The sequence below is a fragment of the Python bivittatus genome, unplaced genomic scaffold, assembly GCF_059951505.1.
Source record: "Python bivittatus isolate LINGU-HERP-01145 unplaced genomic scaffold, Pbiv_v1 ctg000590_np1212, whole genome shotgun sequence".
Classification (NCBI taxonomy): Eukaryota; Metazoa; Chordata; class Lepidosauria; order Squamata; family Pythonidae; genus Python; species Python bivittatus.
In genome coordinates this window covers 13,753,408-13,771,794 of record NW_028277086.1, presented here as the reverse complement: position 1 = coordinate 13,771,794, position 18,387 = coordinate 13,753,408, and the positions used below count along the sequence as shown (strand labels likewise).

General features: G+C 38.8%; 1 protein-coding gene across 2 annotated transcripts in view; it reads right to left on the bottom strand.

The window, feature by feature from the left end:
- Nucleotides 1-1,218: 1,218 nt before the first annotated feature.
- The window catches only part of TAF2 (TATA-box binding protein associated factor 2), a 64,514-nt gene continuing 47,345 nt past the window's right edge, over nucleotides 1,219-18,387 (bottom strand). For both annotated transcript variants that reach the window (XM_007431582.4, XM_088149017.1), the window contains 4 exons: nucleotides 15,984-16,213; nucleotides 14,956-15,108; nucleotides 14,314-14,419; nucleotides 1,219-2,828 (listed from right to left, as the gene is read on the bottom strand). In XM_007431582.4, coding sequence (XP_007431644.1) covers nucleotides 2,563-2,828; nucleotides 14,314-14,419; nucleotides 14,956-15,108; nucleotides 15,984-16,213 — 755 coding nt within the window. In that variant the 3' untranslated portion in view covers nucleotides 1,219-2,562. The remainder of the gene's footprint in view (nucleotides 2,829-14,313; nucleotides 14,420-14,955; nucleotides 15,109-15,983; nucleotides 16,214-18,387) is intronic.

Here is an 18,387-nt window from a genome sequence, read left to right as displayed (position 1 = left end):
GGACTGATCCTGCTTAACGTTTCTGAGATCAGCCTAAGGTGGCTAGATATTGCCACCTGCTGTGACAAGCAGATAAGAACACATCCCAAAGAAGTTAATCTGGACCGATATTATACTTATATGATGTTTACATTTTCTTATATACAGCATTAGTTTAGCCTACTGCAACTTTTGAATTTTAGTCTGATTTTTTAAAAATGTATCTTTTTGATAAAATGCCATGGGATGAGGGTTGAATAGTAATATAAATATTTTAATATTAAAGATTGGAATAATTTTAAAATAACATGTTACTGTCATGGAGACTATAACACTGTCAAGCTTTTAATGAACCAGCACCTGGACTATATTTTATGAGCCTCTTTTGAGGCTTTGACATCTTAAATAAAGAATATATCCAAAACTTAGGAGCTTCTGAGGATTTGAAGGCATTGCTCCTTCAAGGGGAGCTGTAGCATCAATGGGGCCATGGAAGAAAAACTAAGAGTGGCCCATACTCTCACCCTAATTACTCTTCCTCACTAACATGAGTGCTAAGAAATAGGCAAGGCTGGGATTCAGCTTGATGAGTGACCAAAGTAGCTTCCTGCCTTAAAAACTTTGTGAGTATCCAAAATTTTAATTTACTTATACAACACAGCATGAAGGGTTTTACTGAATCAATCAAAGGCCTACTTTGGCCAGAAGTCTGTTCCTAAGATAACCAACCAGATGTCTTCGGTTTGAAGTTTACAGACAGGACAGTGCTCCACTCATTCAATGGTGCTAAGCAAAAATGTCTCCCATCAATTGCCTATTCTTTTATGAACATGAAGATGCCCTGCTCTCCAAAATCTAAAATTTAACATAGGATTACAGCTATTAATCCTTTGAGGATTAAGAGTGGTGTAGACATTTTAAGTGATTAAAAAAATAAGTAAACGCAACCCATACAGCTTGACTAGAAATGGCTTTCAGTTATAGTAATTAGCCTGTGGCTTTGAGTACAAAACAGGGAACCTACTCAGCACTTTCAGATTCAGTGGATGTGATCCTATACTCAGACGCTCTTCTGAATACCTGTTCCATGACACACTGTTGATTTGTAAGTAAACTAAATTCATGCCCCTTAGCAATCGTTAAAAAAAAGATTACAGCAAAAAACGAAGGCTTGAATGAAGAAAATGCAGCATCGAGCTAGGGAATATTCCAGCTAAAAACCAGCACCTATATACCGACTGAAAGAATAGAGGATATTTTTAATCTCACTCCAAAGGTTCGACAGAGGTAATCTTGTACTTTTGGGGTAATATAGCAGGACAGAGAAAACCACGCCTGCATGATGGCACATACTTTTCTTTTCCTCATAGGCTTATCTATACAAAAGCAAGAATTCAGAATATTTAATAGTGCATTGTACAAAAAGTTTATTAATGAATAACCTTATTTTTTAAAAAAATCTTCTTGGCCATCTTTTTAAATCTCTTTTTGTAGATCAGCTTTGTCTGTTTAAACAAATATTAAGTAATACTAAAGAAATATACACACAAAATTATAAAAAAAATGTTTAACCTAAGGTTGAATTCTCAAGAAATAAAAAACACTGGACTAGTTTGCAAACAACTGAAATTTTAGAAAATTAGGAACAGAGCGAAAAAGCACTAATATTACATAGAAATGAGTAGAAATGTTAAAAAGTAGTCCTATTTCACATAATCACCGAGTTTTTCAAGAGAATATCTGTTAGGTATTTTTACTACAATGAATAAAACTCTTTTAAGTCACAGCTTCATGCTTTGAGTTATTTGCTATACATTTAAAAGCATCCTGTTGCACTGCTACCCAGCAAGTTGATTAGAAACTAGACATTTTTGCACTGTTGTCTCTCCCATGACTATATTTTAAAGGTTAATTGACGTTTTAAGGTAGAGCTTCTTTTGCCAGTTTTGTAATTTTTGTTTAAACTCCCATCACACAGTTATGAGTCTGATTACAGAGTGCAGTATAGATAGTAGCATTTTTTTCTCTGCAAAAGTAAACAATTCAGTAGAAATGACTGTCAAAGGTTGCCATGTTCAAACAGGTTAAATCCATTTTTTAAAAAAAAGCCTTAACATTAAAAACAGAAATCTTTGAGCATGCAACCGTTCAAAGGGTTTAAAAAGGGATGGGACAGTTGCAATATTTAAGGAATAGAATGAATACTTAAGGAATATAAAGAAAAGAAAAAGAGAATTATACAAAGGTTTCAGGAAGCTTAAATTATGTCATACAACACTGTATCAAACACTAGAGCTTTTCCAGGTTGGGCAGTCGGCTTTTGTTTAATGTTTACTTCACGTCATGACAGCCACTTCAAGTTCAAAACACACACGTGTATTAACGAGAATATAAGGCCAGCAGGTCGATGAACATTTTGACAAACTCCTAAACCCACGGTCCTTCCCACCATCCGAGTCTGATTACTGCTGCTGACCGATAGAACAGGAACCTGGGATCTTGTCCTGGTTTCTGAACCCATGTGACGCCTTGGTTTCCATCCTGAAGATCTGCCAAGCTCTCTTGATTCCAGGGTCCTTTGCGTCAGTCTGACAAGGAGGGCGAGTGAATGGACCGTCCGCTGGCAGGGCTGTTGGAGAAGGTGAAAGGCTCCTTGTCTTTCTCCTTGTTGTCATGCTTGTGTTTGTGCTTGTGCTTGTGTTTGTGCTTCTTCTTCTTCTTCTTGTGTTCGTGATGGTGATGATGATGGTGCTCACTATGCCTGGAAGAGCCAGACTCTTTAGCAAAACCAGCCAGCGAAGGCAGAGGTGCTGGCAACATGTTCGGCTCCAAGGAAGACTGTTCTTTACCTGAAGTTAAAAAAGGAAGACAGGTCCGTTAAAAAAAAGAAAAAGAAAAAGAAAAAGAAAAAGAAAAAGAAAAAGAAAAAGAAAAAGAAGAGATTGGAGAGCTGAAAGTTATGCCCTACCCTCTGGCGCAACCTCTTTAACAGCATCTCTATTAGAAGTTGATTTATGTCATTGGTTTTAAGATTACAAACCTACTGCTGCAAAGCGCTCTATCGATTTTTATAACTGTTATAAAGATCAACTTATAAAAATAATATTATAGGGTTGTCGAAACTATCTGCAAAACATGCCTCATCAGGAGGCGGACTTATCGTGGGGGGGGGGGACGGCTCACAAGGTGACCCGTGGTTTGAATGCAGATGGTGTCAGCATCCAGTCCTGGCATCTCTAGTTAGATCTTAAACAGCAAAGTGGTGCTTCTCAAGCCACAGAGCAGACTATGCAGCACTTGTTCAGAAAAATTAATTCCTTGTATTTATATAGTTATATTTAATTTTACAGATGCAAATTGAAAATTAAAAAAAAATGAAGTTTTCCTTGACTCAAGCTTGATTCTTAGATACAGTCATTAGGTTTCTTGGCAACAAAAGCAAAGTGGTTTGCCACTCTCTTCTCCTGAGATGTTTTCTTGACTTCGTAATCTACCCTACAGACTTGGTGTTTTCCCCTGGTAGAGATTTCATGGTGGCCTCCCATCCAAGGAGAAGCCAGCTTAGGTTAGCAAAGTGCTTCCTATGGCTAAAAAACAGTAAGAGCCCAAGTATAACATGATGGTCCTATTTCAACGTAACAGTAAGCCATTCTATGGAATTATGACTAACTGGGAATGAGCAAGCATGCTAGTGCAAGCTAGTGAAATGTGTCCACCAGGTTCATGCCACCAAAGGAGAGAAAGCACTAGAGAAACCTTGCCAGCAGCTTATTCACTATTACATATGAATCAGAATCCCTGTCTTTTTATTCCCTGAACAAGTCAGATTAAATAAGCCACAAACTAAACCTAGTTTACTAGTCTGGCTTTTTAAGAGAAACAAGGATGGTATTTAGTGCTAAACAAACAAAGGATGAAGACTTCCTGGTTTATTCAGCTGGATTCTTCTCATAGGAAGTGTCAAATGGAAATGGCAATACACTTGGTTTTTCCTGAAAAATTACAGTTCCAACAAATTCAGAGTGTACCACTCTCTAAGACACCACACCAACTCACTCACAGGCTCAAGCATTTAGGTTTCTATATGAAAAGCATTCAAATTCTGCAAGGATATGTACCAAGCATGATGCAGTAACTGTAAATAGCCAGCATGGAAAGAAACACTCAAAACACATAAGATGAATAGAGTAACAAATTGTTTCCACAATGGCTAATTATTGTAATGTGTGAAAAAAAGATGGGGCAGAAATCTCAAAATAATTTTTGTTCCTACCTGGACTATAAAAATATAGGATGTGGGGAGAAAAACAGTTTCATATATGCAGCTGCCATTTCTTATACTCCATAAAGTTGCAGTCTACAGCAAGAGATAACCAAGTTAATTGGTCAACTCTGTAATGATTCATTGTATCCCAAATTCTAAACTTTAGACTATTATCTCCTAGTAAAATAAATGTCAGTTGCAGTAGGATTATGTGGATAAGCTGTTCTTAAACTTCAACCTGGAAAGACTTAATAGCTGACTCCTGAATATGCTCATCTGTACCAACACTTCTATCATCTTGACTACAAACCAAACTATATTTAATATACTTAAACAACGATATAGAATCAATTTCTCTTTCTGTTACATTAAAACTTTGGCAACAATTTCTGGAGATCTCCAGGAGTGTCCTGCAAGGCTTTTGGAGAGGGCATGTAATTTTGGGCCTTTCCATCACTGTATCATTTTATAACATTTTCTCTTTCGCTACCCCTCTCTGGATTTCAGCATCTGTCCTCATTTCTGATTATCACGGGAACATTTTCAGCAAGACGTTGTTCCACAGTGACCAGGGGAGGTAATGGTCTCTCCTATGGGGTTAGAGTTGATTAGATTAGCAAGATCTCCCTAGGCATCCCAAGGATATTGTCTCTTCATGTTGCTATTTCTTTAATGTGCTGGATTTCTTGCCTTGTTCTATTCCCAGTCAAGCCTCTGACCACATAATTACAGCTTCTACATTACAGGCTTACTTTTTAATTACAAAGCTGTCATCCCTAATTCATTGCATGAACACAGAAAGTGTACCCCTGGTGATTTGGGTACACACATCTAACGCATGATAAACCATACCAGATTTTAGGCTCATTTCAAAACACAAGTATAGAACCAGATACAAAAGTACAAAATGAATTTTTCAGGCTGTCAAAACAGGAATGTAATGGAGTATACCAGAAAGGGAAACCAAGTAGAGATAGAACCTGGCTTAAACCTCAGTTAAACTTCTAGCTAAAATTCAAGTTGTCAGAGAAATAATTGCAGGGCCTTTCTCTTTTGTCTCTTATAAATATCCTGGGTGCTTATTTGAAAGAAGCTGATACTGAAAATAAAGGCATTTACTTCAAAGAAAGTCTGCCTACATCTGTAACCAAATTTAGATGAAATTAAACTGAACAAAACAGGATTGTAATGACTCTCAACATCTTCTAAGTCTATTGGAAGATAAATCCCACTGATCTGCAGGTTTTTATCTCAGGAAAAAAAACTGGCAGAGTTTCAAAATCAAACAATGGAGTTAAAATTGTTGCTTGCCTAAAAATCTTGTACTCACCAGGTTATCAGAAATCAGTAATGCTCACATAATATGTATGCAGTTCATTAAGTTCAACACAAATATCAGAAGGAAGATAAAAGGCACTTGCTTTAAACACTCTCTTATTAATTCCAGATCCTGAATTCACTTGCCAGCAGATTTTTTCCAGACATCTCTACTCTACTAAAACTAACCCTCCGTGTAAAATTACAGTGGTAATATGGCTTTTAAATTTTATGTAGGTTCTTTATTATTTTAGGGGTGGTGGTGGTTCTTCTTTATATTCTATGTTCTGGTTAGGGTTTTGTTTTGTTTGTAGTTCGTTAACTGTTTTTAGCATTTCATTACTTGTTTCACTGTTTACCTTTGTATTCTGTTTATTTTATGTTTATTTTTGTAACCTTGCTCTAAAATATAATAAAATAGAGAAAAAAATACAAATACAACAATAGTATGTCGCGGTAGTATTATTGAAGGTCAACCTAAATTAAATGAAGCATCCATAATTACTACTTTAGTTAGCCGTGATAACAAGTCTACAGTGGGGCAAAAAAGTATTTAGTCAGCCACCAATTGTGCAAGTTCTCCCACTTAAAAAGATGAGAGAGGCCTGTAATTTTCATCATAGGTATACCTCAACTATGAGAGACAAAATGGGGGGAAAAATCCAGAAAATCACACTGTCTGATTTTTAAAGAATTTATTTGCAAATCATGGTGGAAAATAAGTATTTGGTCAATATCAAAAGTTCATCTCAATACTTTGTTATATATCCTTTGTTGGCAATGACAGAGGTCAAACGTTTTCTGTAAGTCTTCACAAGGTTTTCACACACTGTTGCTGGTATTTTGGCCCATTCCTCCATGCAGATCTCCTCTAGAGCAGTGATGTTTTGGGGCTGTCGCTGGGCAACACAGACTTTCAACTCCCTCCAAAGGTTTTCCATGGAGTTGAGATCTGGAGACTGGCTAGGCCATTCCAGGACCTTGAAATGCTTCTTACGAAGCCACTCCTTCGTTGCCCGGGCAGTGTGTTTGGGATCATTGTCATGCTGAAAGACCCAGCCACGTTTCATCTTCAATGCCCTTGCTGATGGAAGGTGTTCACTCAAAATCTCATGATACATGGCCCCATTCATTCTTTCCTTTACACGGATCAGTCGTTCTGGTCCCTTTGCAGAAAAACAGCCCCAAAGCATGATGTTTCCACCCCCATGCTTCACAGTAGGTATGGTGTTCTTTGGATGCAACTCAGCATTCTCTCTCCTCCAAACACGACGAGCTGAGTTTAGACCAAAACATTCTACTTTGGTTTCATCTGACCATATGACATTCTCCCAATCCTCTTCTGGATCATCCAAATGCTCTCTAGCAAACTTCAGACGGGCCCAGACATGTACTGGCTTAAGCAGGGGGACACATCTGGCACTGCAGGATTTGAGTCCCTGGCGGCATAGTGTGTTACTGATGGTAGCCTTTGTTACTTTGGTCCCAGCTCTCTGCAGGTCATTCACTAGGTCCCCCCGTGTGGTTCTGGGATTTTGACTCACCGTTCTTGTGATTATTTTGACCCCACGGGGTGAGATCTTGCATGGAGCCCCAGATCAAGGGAGATTATCAGTGGTCTTGTATGTCTTCCATTTTCTAATTACTGCTCCCACAGTTGATTTCTTCACACCAAGCTGCTTGCCTATTGCAGATTCAGTCTTCCCAGCCTGGTGCAGGTCTACAATTTTGCTTCTGGTGTCCTTCGACAGCTCTTTGATCTTGGCCATAGTGGAATTTGGAGTGTGACTGTTTGAGGTTGTGGACAGGTGTCTTTTATACTGATAACAAGGTCAAACAGGTGCCATTACTACAGGTAACGAGTGGAGGACAGAGGAGCCTCTTAAAGAAGTAGTTACAGGTCTGTGAGAGCCAGACATCTTGCTTGTTTGTAGGTGACCAAATACTTATTTTCCACCATGATTTGCAAATAAGTTCTTTAAAAATCAGACAATGTGATTTTCTGGATTTTTTTTCTCATTTTGTCTCTCATAGTTGAGGTATACCTATGATGAAAATTACAGGCCTCTCTCATCTTTTTAAGTGGGAGAACTTGCACAATTGGTGGCTGACTAAATACTTTTTTGCCCCACTGTAGTCTTGAAAATCTGCTGGCAAGTAAACTTAGGGAATGGAATTAATAAGAGGTAATGTTTAAAGCAAGTGCCTTTTATCTTCCTTCTAATATTTTGTGCTGAACTTAATGACTGGGATTTTGAGAGTGTAGCCCCAGAAATATCAAGGTATCCTGCTGGTGAAGACTCCATTAGCACCAGAGCAGTAGCCACTGTTCAATCAACCCCACCCTAATTAACGGCTACAATCTCCATCATACTCACTTTCACTTCATTTCCCACTCTCACGTATAGTTTGTTAATTACTTACATGCCTTGAATTTTAGCATCCAATTTTACAATATGGATAACCACACCCATACTTCTCTATGACTAAGAACTTGCTCTAAGGACTGTTCCCATTGTTTGGGAGGCAACGCTCGTTCTGCAGCCTCTCAGATTGCTCTTCTCCCCTAATAATTAAAGGGTCTTTCTTAGTAACTGGCTGGAATAACCACAAAGGGTGAGGTACCCGCATTTGCTTTTAAAGTGATTACTAATACTCTTTGGAAGAGAACACAAGTTATGCTAGCTATTCACTTGGCACCTTCCCCTGGTTTTCAATGTTCAGAAGCCAACATCATTCTTAGTCTCACTGCAAACAGTTGCTTAGAATCAAGAAAGGAAAGATGGCCTCTACAGAGAAGCTCCAAAGCTTTCCTTGTACCTGAATGTGGAAGTTACTACAAACCCCAACCAAAAAATAAAAAAAGGAAAAGAAGGGAAACTACGATGTATCACTTTGTGTGACTAGTGGCTACTGCGCTTTGGCTCCCACTAGCCTTTGAACTCCAGCCAACAACTTTTGGTGTTAACTGCAAAAACGGGATTTCAGAGATTAAACTTATTGTTAATTCAGCCCTTTTAGTTGACTTAACATTGTTCACAATTTCATTTTATATGCACATGCACAATTTTAGATTATAAAAATATCCTGATCTCTTTTTGGTCTTATAATTGGGAAAGGTATCATGTACCTTAGCCTTCCCCAGCCTGGTGTCCTCCAGGGGTGTTGGATTACAATCCTGAGCATCCTCCACCATGGGAATATTAAAATTTCAGGGCACAAGGCTGAGAAAGATGAATGCTTCTCGAGAGCAGCAGTGATAATGTTAGAATAGCACTGTTTTCTTATTTCCTGATGATGATTAGTATTTCTGTACTGCCTTTCTTACTAAAAAGACATCTAGGACAGTAATGGATTAAAAAACAAATATAGAAGAAAGAGGCACTATGAAGCAATGGACAGAATTTTGGATACAGATCCAAAGCAGATATAGATTCAGTCCTGAATGGCCTAAGCTACAAAGCTCATTGCATGATGTTTGGGCAGCTTTTATTTGTATGCTTATCTTATCTTACAGGCTAGTTACTAAATTGGGGATGCTAAACCGGGGAGGATGCACACGCACACACACACACATTAGCATGTACTCTGACCTGGGGTTTGACCGAAGGCAAGAATGAAGCTGTCATTTATTAAACAATAAATCTGTAATCATGTTTTAAATAATGTATTTTACAAAAAACTGCTCAAGAGCATACTCCATATTTACCCATACAGCACTGTAGAAAGAAATGTATCATCTATAATATAATCGGAAAGCTGAAGTTTAAATGAAGATGAGAATTCACTCTGGTTGTTTGGATTTTTCTGATCTCTGCAAGAGGGTGAATCACTCTTACTGTTTTGAAGATGGAATAACAAATAAAATCTGTTTTTCATAGTATAAGTCAGGTGTTGAGTGACATCAGAGGCTGAAAAAGGGTTTGCATTGATGCTTTCAAAGCTACTGTACTTAAGGCAAAAATATAATGAACATTCCAACAGTGTGTATGTTTGCTTTTGAAGAATCATAGATTTGGTTTGTACAAAAATATTACTATTGTATACCAGATCATCTTTTTTCCATTCTGTATACCAGGTTATTTTTTCCATTTTCAAATTAAATCAAAGTGTTCTAGAAAGTATGGCATCATATTCTAGAGAGAAGAAGTACAGGTTCCTTTTTAGAGGCAAAAGGTTACTTTGCAGGATTCAGTGGTTATTTAGAACAAATGTGATCCCCAAATAGATTATTTGCCTGCTGTAGGTTTCTGTCATATGAGCCAAGTAGCCTGAAAGACTCAAAGTTGCAGCCATTTGCATCCCAACTCACTTGACACCAAACAATTCAAAGTGTGCAGCTGTTTCCTATAATGGTCCCTGAAGTAACATCTGTTTATTTTCTGGCACAAGTCTCCAGGACCTCTTATTACTTTATACCCCTCATTGGGCAGTATAAGAATAGCACAAAGTAAGTATTATGAAATGCTAATAAAGTGCTATAAATACTGATTATATTCATAGGCCAATTTGATCCCCAGATAATACTAGTCATGCAAATGAATCTCTAATGTTAACGCTAAAACTCCCAAGTCCTTATTATTTTGAACTAATTCAATTTGTTGAACACCTTTAGCATATGTTTCATAAGAGAAATCATTTTCCAGATGGAAGAAAATATATAAAACGACTATCTGATTTTCTTCCGAATCTTCATCTTTAGCAAATATATTCTTTGATCAGAATTCTTCAGGAAACAGTGGCCTGGTTCAGCAATCAAAACTCAGTTTTTGGCTCACATAGACTCTCTGCCCTTGTTCAGTTTCCTCCCCTATTTCTTGGCTTACGATAATCTATTTTCTGTCAACAGAAGGATAAGAAAGTTGTCCCAACCCTGCTAATTAACTGCCTCAGTGATCTGGGTCAATGGTTCTCAAACCATGGAATTTCTTCCCCCCACCTGGTAAAGCACAACATGTCTGAAAGAGGAGGTAATCACAAGGATTGATGTGATCCATATGAGGTCTCTCACACCATCCAAAGCCATGTAGTACAAATTTCCTGACGCAAGAGTTTCATGTCTGCACACAGGGCTTGTGATGGCTAGCTTTGACAGCCCTCTCCTGTCTTCTGAGTATCATTTGAAAAGGTCTGCCCCCTTTTTCTAATACCCTTCTGTACATGGTTGGTTCTGTGGGACGACTGGTTATTATGTGTTATCTTTTTAGGACAATGATTAAATCAGCACCTCAGAACAGAGATCTCAATCCAGCAACAAATAAATGTTCATAGGCAGATGTTAAATTGTCTTCACTCTCACAGATGTTCGTTACTGAGATACAAGAATATAAGGGTAAGGGCACAGAAAGTTTAGACATGATGACAGCCGTTAATGTAGATTGGCTTTCAAAAGGGATTGGATGAATTCATGGAGGGCAATTCTACTGAGGGCTGACAGTCTAAGACTCAACGTTACATTCAGATTAAGGGCAGCATATCGCCATAGGACTAATGGTGGGAAATGGTTCCATCACTTGCTCATGAGCATCCCAGCAGCATTTAGTTGGCCACTGAGAAATAAAAAGCTGAATGGCTAAATTGACTTGTTTGATTAGAGAAAAGACAATAAGTACTTTTATGGGTGACTCGAAACCCCTTATGGACTTTTTGCATAAAAAAGAAAAAAATGAACTTATGATTTATGGTTTTGGTGATTATACAGGATGGATTATAGAAAGGAGAGAGTCTTTCTCTGATGTAACTTTAGAGAGAGAGGTTAAAATATAATTGTACTTATAGCTGCTGTGAAGAAGATCAGAAGCCACATCTTTGTATCTTGCTTTATATTTTTTTTCTTCTATTTTTCTTCTACATTTTTTCTATCTGCACTTTTAGCTTTTTCTTTTCTTCCCTTTCCTTCCCTTTCTTCTTTTTCATTCTATTTTAGTTTGTACTAGTTCCTATTGTTGTTAAAACTTTCAATAAAAATTATATACATACATACATACATACATACATACATACATATAAAAAGCTGGTTTACAGCCTTGGGTTGATCCTGCAAGGTTATTCTCTTGCTCATTGTGGAAAATGACAGAGATAATTTCAAAAGAACCGCCATTGGCATATGGTAATTGAACCTGTCTATTGGATTATATATAACACTTCAGTAGCTGTTTCCATGTTACAAGTTCTTAGGCAATTTTCAAGACCAAAGTCTTGTCAAGGCACCGTAACACCATAAATGCCCAAATTTAGGAACATACAACATTCCCCATTTCACCATATGGACCTATTGGTACAAGAACTGCACAGAATTATGCCTTATAACACTTACATCCTTTAAATAAAATTCCAAAAACACAAACACAGTTTGCCCTGTTTATTATGCTTTCAAACTCTCCCCACTAATTCCAATACAAGCTTCATAACTTTAACCCACTGTTTCTTTGAACTTTCACTTTCTGGAAATCTGCCCTGAATTTGCAATTTGGTTAGATGTATGGTTTCTGGACTTTTAGGATATTGGCCATGCAAATATAAAATTCAGATCTAAATCCCAGGGACTGCATAAAGCCTGAAAATTAAATGGTCATCATGTTATAAAGACCTGAAAGAAAGCTGTTAAGTACATGGCCCCAAGCTATGAGTGACAAAAAAGCCTTGTCTATGCAGAGAACTGTGCCTTAAGACTTTCCAGAAGAAATCTGCTAAGTATTCCCAGCAAAATAAAACATTAATTGTTTTAAAGAACCAAGTGGAGACAGTACAAGACTATGTTAGAAAACTGGCTTCAGAACAGGAAAAACTCTAGTCATAGTTGGAAACTTGTCAAATCTGAAAGTCATAAGTATTCTAGAGGCCACTTTTGGGTCTTCAAGTCTTAACTCAATCCAATTACAGATTATTCAGATGAGCTGTTGTCCTCTTGTTATTTAAAAGAGAAGTTGAAACAACAGTTTCAGAATCATCTTTGCAACCAAGCAGTGTATGCCTGTACCAAAGCTACCAGATTTTGTTCTCAGTAAAAGGCTCACAAGTGATGCCTTCTTTATTTGAAAAATGGGAGCGCTGCTTTAGAAGAATATGTCCAAGCAGTCCTTTGATTTTAATAAATGCCATATGAAGGCTATAGAACCATACAAAGACAGAAAACCATGTTACAGCAAGCCAGAATATTGGTTCACCCAGTTTGGTATTGCTTTCTCTTATCTGACATAAGCTCTTCAGAGATTTCAGACCACAGACATTGTTTCCAGGCCTGCTGACTTGCATTTGTTCTTCTGAGTTCATAGGATGTACCCTACCACTTATGTTATGGCCTGATGAATGGTGACTGTACATGATGTCTAAAATACAGCGCTGCATATTGTTTTCTGTTTATAGCTTACAATTAAAAATAAAAATAATACAGAAAAGATGAAGTTAATGGGTACTTAAAGCCTTTGATGGCATCGTGACTTATAAAATGGTCTGCCCATGGAAGCTATTGGACCCAACAGATTTCCAACTTACGGTTTGAAACATGCTCTCTGCTCATGTGAATTTTGGAATCCTGAATCAACCAGGTTTGTTAAATGACTGCTCCTCTCCTATACAGAATAGATTCCAGTTGAGCAGAAGCAGTGGAAGATTTGGGACAAATCTACATACATCACAGTGGCTATTTGAAATGGGAAGCTTTTGATTTAAAAAAGCACAAGCTGTTTGCCAGCACTGTGCTTTTTGAGTGCTATTTAGGGAGCTACTCAGGAATTCTCTGAAGATTATGGCTCACTGAGAAAAACTATAGCTTGTTTGAAAAACACTTTAGGAAAGGAGATGCTCACATCTAATTAACTTTTCCTTCATGGCAGAATCTGCCCTGCAAGCCCTTAACACCTGCTACTGGATTTGTTCAGCTTGCATTTGATTTGCCTAAGGATGTGCACAAAGCAGTTTAAGAAGTTCATGATTTAGTTGGGCCCTGGGCCTACATTCTTCCTCAAGCTTTGCTGATATGGTACTTAACACATCCTCTTCGGAAGGTATATCTCAGACACTTGGAGGAGTTGACTGTTATGCTTTTCCTTAAAACAGATATTACTAGGATCTGCTGACTTGGGGATCTAATTATCAGTCTTCTACTTGTACCACAGGAGAAGCAAGGAAGTACTAGTCAGTCAGTTTGAGGTATACTTAAAAGAAGCCAATTATTATCTATACATTTTTTTAAAAAGTTACTTAAATTTTCCACCAATAGCATATATATATTTGTATGTTAGAAGATGTTTTCATGCTTTTCAGATTGTAAGCTGCCAAAGTCTGATGAGTAGGAAGTATACAAATAATTGTAAGCGAACAAATGAATAGGTAAATAAAATGTACTTCTGTTGCATTGTAGATTTGTATATTTACATTATAAATATCCCTTTATCCTAACTAGAACTAGTTTCACCATCCCCTCAGCACAGGATATACTTCCATCTAGCCTCTGTCTTTGTACATATGACTTTAATCACTGAAATGGACACTTAAAAGCATGAACTAAGCCACGTTCAGGAGATGTAAAACTGAAATGAATGACCGTGTTAATGTCCGTGTATATGGACATGACCAAACCATACTCTAAGTATACATTTTGCACGTTTCCGTGAGACTGAATAATAAATTTTTGTTTACATTTTGGTAAACAAGATATTATTGTCTTTTTTAAATTAAAAATCAGATTTAGATAAATTTAAAAACAAAAATCTTTTTTTTAATTACTGATTTTAATCCACCCTATCACTAACCTGGTGTTGATGGTCTTTCCAGCATATTCAAATGATGGTAGATAAAAGCTTGACTGTCATGAACAGTGTCCATATCAATCTCTTCCTCCTCTTGAGAATTTGAAAACTACAACATTAGAAAACAAACAAAACCAAAACAAATTTAAGGAGTGTTACTCACCAGCTTAAATATGTTTTCTTTCCCACCTTTATGGAAAATAATTACAATAAGCAAGCTTGTTTAAAAACAAAAAAGGTTGTTTTTTAAACAGCCTAATCTCGTTTACTGTCAAAGCATAGAATGAGAAATATTTGTTTGTGCTCCTTAAGACATGGCTATTAACACAAATATAAAAATGCAGCAGACAATGGGTTGCTTGGTCAAAGCCACCTGGTGTTAGCAGTGTCTTAGCACTATGGAACAGAAGAAGCTACAGGACACAGTAATATCAAAAGTTGAAGTTGTTTCACTCTGTCTTATTCTTGGAGTATCTTATTTAAAATAAAGTCCACCCATAATCCAAAGAATCATGTGATGAGTTACAATACATCTTCCAAAAGGGGCTGGATTTTTTCCCAGTCAAGCGTAGAACCATAGTGATATCTTATGTTTAAGACTGGAGCTTATATGCACGGTTCTCCAGTCATTTACCATTTACCTACCCTTATTTTGAGCTTAACTTTGCTGTCTTCGGTCTTCTCAAGTATCTGGCCAGGTTCCAGCGGGGACCCAAGTGGTGTATCAGCTTTCCTCTTCAACCCCTGCTGATGTGGAAGGGGGATGACTGATGTTTCCTTAACAAGGTGATCATCCTCCTTGAGAAGCAATTAAAAAATTAAATTTGGAAATATCAAAAGTTGGTATAATAATAGGAATGTAAGCACCAATTCTAATTTATTGGGAACTGAACACAATACGTTTGGGATCCTTCACAATATCAGCTGTAGGAGTAATTCTTGAGAACACAAATGCAATCATTCCTATTGGATACAATGGAACAAGCTGTCACTCTCCCAAGCCAGACAAATAGTCCATGTGTTACTAAACAATGACGGCCATTCCTTTTCAAAATGGCCATTAAAAAAAAAAATTGGGATATTAGACCCCTACGTGAACAAGATTACTGGGAGAATGGGGTGGGAGAGAGGCTATGATTATTAATCATAGGTTAGTTATGAACAAAGCCAAAACAAAGCTACCTTTATAAGTTGAGGTATGAAGAGCCTTACGAGCAAGATTCTTAATATAGCCTTTTAGTGAAAGACACACTAGTAAAAAGGGCATCAACTGAGAGGAAAAGCTAAAATCACATTCATTTACGTTTGTCTTCACTCATCCATGTGGCAATTTACCACACAGGCTGATACCTTACAATGTGTGCCACTGGCTATGGAGGTTTCCCACCCCATAAAAGTTAATCTTCTATTGACTGGATGTAGGCATAATGTTCACTTTTCAAGCAACTTGGATGAGAAAAACTACAGCCTGATAAATAAATGGTTGGGTGAGAATGGAGACAAGCTTTGACCAATATTCCTTTCCAAAGAAGTGGAATACATTGACCAAACAAGGGAAGTAGACTGCAATTAAAGAAAAGGGTTAAAAATGGAGACCAGTGTCATTGTGGGAAACTGAGCTACTATGAGTTAAGGGAATTAAAGCTGTGCAAGGAATCAAGGAATTTGCTTACGGTGCTTTGGAAGCCAACTATTTGACCCAGAGCGTTTGGATTGTTAGGAGGTTCCGGGCCACTTGCCCCGGGCTCAGGGATAATAGTAGGGTTCAGCACAGCTTTCTTTTCTTTGAGGTTAAGGACCAAGCCAAGCTCTGGCAGGGGCAAACAGGAAGGCCTACTAAGACCAAACAGCGTGAAGTAGAGGTCGACAGCACCACAGCGCAGCCTCCAGTCGTGGGATGTACCTTTGAAGCAAAGAGAGAGCAAAGATTCTCAGTCATCTCCACAGGCATTGTGCCTAGCTCTGCACCATCCACAGCAAGTTCTACAGCAAGTAGAAAGGGCTCCCAGAAAGGTATAAACTTTACATCTACAGGTAGTCTTCGAGTTATAATAGCAATTGGGAGCAGGATTGCGGTCACTAAGCAATGCAGTCATAAAATGCAATGTCACATGATTGCACTGCTTAACAATGGCAATCCAGACACTCCCAGGTGTTGTTGTAACCCAAAGACATGCAGGTCATTAAGCAGGAAACCCAGGGAGTCCCAGGTAAGGAGCGTGGAGGTGCCGCAGAGGGGTGGGGGAGGCTCTGGGAGGCCCGGCACAAGCCGAGCACAAGTTGGGGAGGGGGTGCTGCGGTGTGGCGCAAGCTCAGGAAGGCCAAGGAAGGAGGGTGCGGGGTGCATGTAAGTGCAGGGAGTCCTGGGAAGGAGGGCGTTGGTGGGTGTGTGCATGTGTGCGAGTCCAGGGAGGCCCAAGAAAGAGGGGGTATGTGTGAGTGCAGCAAGGCCTGGGAAGGAGGGCAGTGGTGCGTGTGTGCATGTGAGCGAAGGGGGAAGGTGTGGTATGTGCAAGCAAGCAAAGGAGGGTGCAGTGCATGTGAGCGAAGAAAGGCGGGGGTAAGACTTACCTGAGCAACTTGCGACCTTTCCTGCCAGCTTCCTCATTGACTTTGCTTGTGGTAAGCTGGCAGGGAAGGTCGCAAATGGGAATCATATGATTGCAGGACGCTGCAACTGGTTGTAAGTGTGAACTGGCTGCCAAGTGCCCAAATTTTGTTCATGTGACCCTGGGGGTGCTGCAATGGCTGGAACTTCGAGGACCAGTTGTAAGTCTCCTTTTTCAGCGACATTATAACTTCGAATGGTTGGTGAATGAGTGGTTGGTAAGTGAGGACTACCTGTACAATCATCATGCCTTCCACTAAACAAGCTGGGATTTAAAAACTAGGCCAATTCCCAGATAGAGGGAACTGTAGAGAACAGGATGACATAGATTTATACAGATGCAGCCAAAAGTATTGGTACCCCTCCACTTTTCCCCAAATAATCCCAATTTGCTATGCAATAAATTGAAACTGGTACAAGTAAATGGCATTCACCATTCTTTATTTCATAGTCCATAAATTTGATAATAAATAAATAAATAAATAAATAAATAAATAGAGCAGATGCTTTGCTTTTCATATTTGACATTCTTGTAAATAATAAAACAAATGAAAATGGCATGGACATAATTATTGGTACCCTTCAGAAGTTAAAAAAGACATTACTGGATTTTAGCGATCTCTCAAGCAGACTATTTACTTTAATTAGTATCACAGGTGTCTTCAGTCTCTAACTACTCACTCAGGTGTTTTGTGTCATTGTGTGCAGCACAGTCAACATGGACTAGAGAAAGAAAAGCAGAAAGTTGTCTGAGGAGGAAAAGGAGAAAGGAACAGCAAAGCATGGTACAGATAGTCCTCGGTTTATGTCCATTTGTTCAGCAACCATTTAAAATACGGAGGCGCTGAAAAAACAGACATGTGACCAGTCCCCAAAGTTCCAGCCATTGCAGCACCTCCGTGGTCACGTGATCACGGTGTCTGGCTTGCAATTACAACATCACAGGGAGCTGGGGTAATGTGATTGCCATTTGTGACCTTCCCTGCCGGCTTCTCACAAGCAAAGTCAATGGGGAAGCTGACAGGGAAGTTTGCAAATTGCTCCCACCCACAGCACCCCCTCCCCGCCTACAGCCTCCTCCGGCCCTCCCCTGACTCACATGCAGCCTGCACTGGGCCTCCCAAGCCCTCCCCTGGCCTCCCTCAACTCATGCCTGGCCTGCAATACAAGGCCAGATGGATATACCAAAAATATAGAGTTTTCTTGGAGGATGTGCAGAATAAGTAGTGCACATCCTGCTCTTGCCAAACTGCCAGTAATCCTCAGGAGCCTCTGCACCAGATGAGCCTTTCTTCATTATTCTCAGGATCATATGAATGAAGGAGGGGATGCCAGACAGGAAGTTTCAAAACTACTAACCAAGGTCCCAGCTGGCACTACAAAGATCTACTCAGGAAGAGAGACGTTTATGAAATTTGTCAGATCAGGGCCTGACTAAGAACCACTAAGTGATGGAACTATCAGCTACT